Source organism: Cupressus sempervirens, chromosome 11 (assembly GCF_028749045.1).
Source record: "Cupressus sempervirens isolate cs-2001-9-10 chromosome 11, ASM2874904v1, whole genome shotgun sequence".
NCBI classification, from domain to species: Eukaryota; Viridiplantae; Streptophyta; class Pinopsida; order Cupressales; family Cupressaceae; genus Cupressus; species Cupressus sempervirens.
In genome coordinates, this window is record NC_143128.1 from 551,547,631 (window position 1) to 551,552,582 (window position 4,952).

Below are 4,952 nucleotides of genomic sequence, written 5' to 3' on the forward strand. Positions count from 1 at the left end.
AGAGTTATGCCAATAGACACTCAGATGGTGAAATCGTCCCATTTTCTTTTATCATGCTATAGCCATTATGTCTTGGGACAGGGTAATCTCGAGACAAAATGCACTAAAGACAACAAAGTCAAACTTTTTTTTTCCTAGATTCATAAAAACGTAGTGAAGATCAAATGCTGACGAGGCAGGTCTTGCAATGAATTTGCCCCAAAATGCGAGCCCATTTGAAAGCCATTGTTGTTGAACACCTAGTAATTACCGACAAGGAACCAAGATTCAATCCATCTATATATCCTCCACTTCCCCAACCTCTGATTCCCAACATCACAGGGAAACAGAGGATGAAAAGAATGGAGAGAATGGGGAAAATATTGGTGCTGATATTGACCTTGCAGGTTGCATACGCCACTTCCAGGGACCATGGAACTTTAGGGCAAGTCAAGTGCAATTGCCCTCCGGTCAGAGGTGGCGCAGGGGGAGGGATTGGAGGTGGAGTTGGTAGTCCTCCAGTTGGTGGAGGAAGTGGCAGTGGAATAGGTGGAGGAATTGGTGGCCCTCCAGTTGGTGGCGGAATTGGTAGCCCTCCAGTTGGCGGAGGAAGTGGTGGAGGAATTGGAGGAGGAATTGGTGGCCCTCCAGTTGGCGGTGGAATTGGTAGGCCTCCCATAGGAACAGGCCCGGTATACTCATCTCCTCCACCGGCAACACCATCACTGATGCCTCCATATGGTGGTACATCACCACCGAGTACACGAAGATCCACTCCCTGCCGTTCACCTCCATCCCCATCAAGGAGAGGCTCCTCCTCCTCTCTCACCACACCATCTGTGCCCCCCTATGGTGGAACTGTTTCTCCACCCAGCCCCCCTTCTTCCTCTTCCTCACCCATTGTGCCATCATACAGCACGCCACCTGTACCACCATCATCACCATCACTATCATCACCATCACTATCACCACCAGTAGTGGGTGCCATTCCTCCTCCTTCAACTGATCTCCTCCAACATCAGTTTATGAATTCAGAAGTTTACAACATCGCCCACAATCTTCTGAGTCTTCAAATTGGTAACAGCTCGGCATTCAGAAATACTTATTCTCAGATTAAGTTCCGCAATTTTCAGTTGCAGGCAGAGCTCAATACAAAACAGCCATCCAAGATTGTAAAAATAATTTCAGCTTGCGGTATCATATTTGCTTTGGCAAAATCAGGTGTTTGTGCTGCATTTGATAGAGACGCAAACAAAATGCTTTGCTACTTGAATTTAGATCCACATGAACGAATTCAAAAACTGTACTACAACAAGGAAAAATAATTCCCTCATCACAGTGTCTGATGCTTCCAATGGAATCTCAATGAAGAGCAGAACAACCCAACTTGAGTACATCAGAAGATCTCAACCAAATGCTGGTTTTGATTTGTTTGAGGGTGAAGAACTCATATGGGTTGATATTCCCAATGGGAAAGCTCTTACTTTTTCAGCTCAAGATCATATTTGCAAGGTCTTTGATTTGAAGAACTATTCACCCTTGTACTTTGTTTCTGAGAAAGAAATTGAAGACATAAGTACCTGTCCTGGTATATTGCTCTTAATGTCAAGAAAAAGTGCTTGTGGCAGATGGCTTCCCCTGAAGATATTATCTATAGAGGATGGCAAAGTTTTGAAATCTTTTCATCATCCATTAATACCCAATAAAAGGATAGATTTTTTTGAGCTGAAGCATCACATGATACTGATGGGACAAGAGGATGAATCCCTGCAAATGATTGATACTCGAAGCGAAAAGATCATTCAATTGAGAAAAGAGTTTGCAAATGCTACAGCAGTTTTTTACTTGCGTGAGAAACGATTCTTCTTGACATTTGACAGTGAGACTGCTTTTATATGGAATTTGCAAGGAGAGCTGGTTACATCTTACAGAAATCACATGGTAGATTATTCTGGATTAAAAGCAAGACACCTTCACGCCGGTAGTGGTGATGAGCTGCTCATGAGCTGGTATAAAACAGATTGTTCAATACGCATTACCAACATCTTGACTGGAAACTGTTGTGGTAAGATTGGGGGTGATGACCCAGATGTGGATACAAGTTGCAGGAATTGATCATTTACCAAGATCAAAATTCGAGAGGCTCTTCAAGATATTACCGTCTTGTTCTATGATGAGGAGAAAAATGAAATATATACAAGCAATAAAAAAGGGCTTGTACATGTATGGTCAAACTGAATGTTTAATGACAAACAAATGATCGTTTTGAATTATAAGTAGAGATGGAAGGACTCTCTACCATTTAAAATGACTTTTCGTTGTAATTTTACAATTTTTAGGAACAAATAATTGGAAAATTCTGATAACATTCATTTGTTCTTGTCCAGATGATTTTTCACGAGGGTTTCCAGGAACTGGACTTAAACAAAACTCAATATCTGAAACGTATGAAACATAAATAACAATTCGATGTAATTTTACAGAACAATATAAATAATTTTGCTATGATTTATAAAACTTGAAATCTTCATTGTTTAATTAATGAATTGAAATCTAAAATTCGATGTTCGATGTGAAGGGTTTGATTCTACCATAGATATCCTTGGTTGTCTAATTAATGAATTGAAATCTAAAATTCAATGTTCGATGTAATGTTCAGTATTATGTACGAAACATCTGATAATAACAAAGTTGAACCTGAATTACAGAAGTATTTTGGCCCATTCGCACCACATTGCAACCAGAGTATATTCAGCGTTTAAAAAACATCACTTGCATTATGCTTTAATGAAAGTCCATTCCCTGCTCCAAAGCTCCATCTTCGCAGGCTTTGTCGAGACGCCAATTGTGTTTGCATGAAAATTTCAAAAGAATTTTCGATAAATTCGTTTTTACATAACCTGCAATCATAGCAGTGGCGTCCATGAGGCCAACCCTTTTCCAGGCATCTTGTCAAACAATTCACCTGCCTTTCCCAAAACCTTTCTAACCAATAAACTATAACATCCTTTATGCTGTAATAAAAGTCAATTCCATCTTAGTGAAAACAAGTAAAGGTTGTACATTTGGTTTAATACCTGCTAATAGCATTTCCGTTTTCAACAAATCCATTCTGTGCATATTCTGCAAGCTTTAAGTTATTCCGTCAAACAGATCACATGCCTTGCTTATGTTTCCAGGTCTTTGCATACATTTGTGTCAACATAATGTTCTCTATTTTATGTTTCCATATTTTTGCCGACAATCTGTCTGATATGATTTAGTAAAGGCAACTTCGATTTCAATAACAGAACGAAAGTCTCCACAAATACAAAACAGCCAAGAAATGGTAAACAGACATTTCCAAGGGTGGAAAAGATTGAGCGTGGCAATCGAAGAATAATAATGATATCAAAGATAAAGTTGCGAGACCAGAAAACCCTAATTCCCCAAACAAAAAGAAACAAAAAAACATATATGGATGCCCTATTCGAGTGCAGGAGATTGGAGGCATCGAAACTGTAAAACATTAAATAGAGATCGGATCGAAGACAGATTGGATTGTGATAGAATTTAAGGCACATAAACTGTAAAACATTGAACAAGATTACTAGAAAATACGAAAGAACCATCCATTTTTTAACCACTCAAAGAAATGTATAAGAAATGAAAGCACATTTTTGATAAATTTATATTCGAAATAGATTTCTCTCTGACTGGCGATTAATTTTTATTTTTTTGTATAGAAGCTTGGATTAGCAGCAGCACTGATCCTGGAATTACTATCATATTTTATAAGACAATGGCAGAGAAAATGAAGCGTAGTTCAGAGGTTAACAACATTACCCAAAAACTTTCGAGTCGTGAAATTGGTAACAGATTCGCCTTAAGAAATGCTCAATCTCAAATTAAGTTCCACAATTTTCAGTTGCAGGAAGAGTTTGATACTTTTTCTCCAATAATGTTGACGATAATGTTGACGGAAGATTTTAGAAACGGTTTCATGAAGATTGAAGAACTAGTTTCGGCTCAGGGTATTATATTTGCTTTAGCAAAATCAGGTGTCTGTGCTTCAATTGATAGAAACACGAATAAAATGCTTTGCTACTTGAATTTATGTCCACATAACAAAATTCGAAGGCTGTACTATAACAGGGAAAATGATTCTCTCATTACAGTATCAATTAGTGGTTCCAATGGAATCTCAATCAAGTGCAGAACAACCCAACTTGAGTGCATTACAAGAGATCAAGCAGATGCTGGTTTTGATTTGTTTGAAAGTGAGATTGTGACTTTGCCTGGTTTCGTGCTGTTTGATGATATCAATAGTAAAGCTCTTACTTTTTCTGCCCAAGATCATATTTACAAGTCGTTTGATTTGAAGAACTATACACTCTTGTGCTCCATATCTGACAAAGAAATTGAAGCCATAAAGGTCACTTCTGGTATAATGCTCTTAATATTGAAAAAATCTCCCTATGGAAGGTATCTTCCTCTGAAGATTTTATCTATGGAGGATGACAAAGTTCTGAAATCTTTTCGTCATGCATTAGTACCCAATAAAAAGGTAGCTTTTGTTGAGCTTTTCCATGACAAGATACTCCTAAGACAAGAGAATGAATGCCTGCAAATGGTTGATGTTCAGAGTGAAAAGGTGATTGACTTGAGCCGACAAGAGTTAGAGAAGCCTTCAGCACTTATTTTCTTACATGCTAAATGATTATTCTTGACATTTTACAGAGGGAATGTTTTTGTATGGAATTTTCAAGCAGAGCAAGTTGCATCTTACAGAAACCACTTGATGCGGCTTACTGGTTTTAACACAAGTATCATTTACTTGACCAATGATGAAGAGCTAGTCCTTGAATACAAAAACGTTCATAAGCCCCTTGAAGCTGATAAAACAAATTGCACAATAAGCATTGTCAACATCTTGACTGGAAATTGCTTTGCTAAGATTGGTGGCAATGATCCTGATGTGGGTATAAGCTGTA

The 4,952-nt window shown here is 38.2% G+C and overlaps 2 protein-coding genes across 2 annotated transcripts; both read left to right on the plus strand.

Moving 5' to 3' along the window:
- Positions 1 to 1,344: 1,344 nt before the first annotated feature.
- On the plus strand, positions 1,345 to 2,741 carry LOC149530811 (uncharacterized). The gene is made up of 3 exons (XM_089808247.1): positions 1,345 to 2,044; positions 2,367 to 2,424; positions 2,639 to 2,741. Exons 1-3 carry the CDS (start codon positions 1,345 to 1,347, stop codon positions 2,739 to 2,741), a joined length of 861 nt encoding a protein of 286 aa, XP_089664373.1.
- Positions 2,742 to 3,158: 417 nt separating this feature from the next.
- On the plus strand, positions 3,159 to 4,678 carry LOC149530812 (uncharacterized). Its single transcript, XM_089810670.1, has one exon. The coding sequence runs from the start codon at positions 3,761 to 3,763 to the stop codon at positions 4,676 to 4,678; it is 918 nt and encodes a 305-aa protein (XP_089666796.1). The 5' UTR covers positions 3,159 to 3,760.
- Positions 4,679 to 4,952: the final 274 nt, after the last annotated feature.

Excerpts from the sequence above, each read along its gene's own strand:
- LOC149530812 (XM_089810670.1), top strand. The coding sequence starts at position 3,761 with ATGGCAGAGAAAATGAAGCGTAGTTCAGAGGTTAACAACATTACCCAA.
- LOC149530811 (XM_089808247.1), top strand. The coding sequence starts at position 1,345 with ATGAAGAGCAGAACAACCCAACTTGAGTACATCAGAAGATCTCAACCA. Across the intron at positions 2,045-2,366 it reads CTTGACTGGAAACTGTTGTG|ATGATTTTTCACGAGGGTTT; the intron begins GTAAGATTGGGG and ends GTTCTTGTCCAG. Across the intron at positions 2,425-2,638 it reads CAAAACTCAATATCTGAAAC|TATTATGTACGAAACATCTG; the intron begins GTATGAAACATA and ends TGTAATGTTCAG.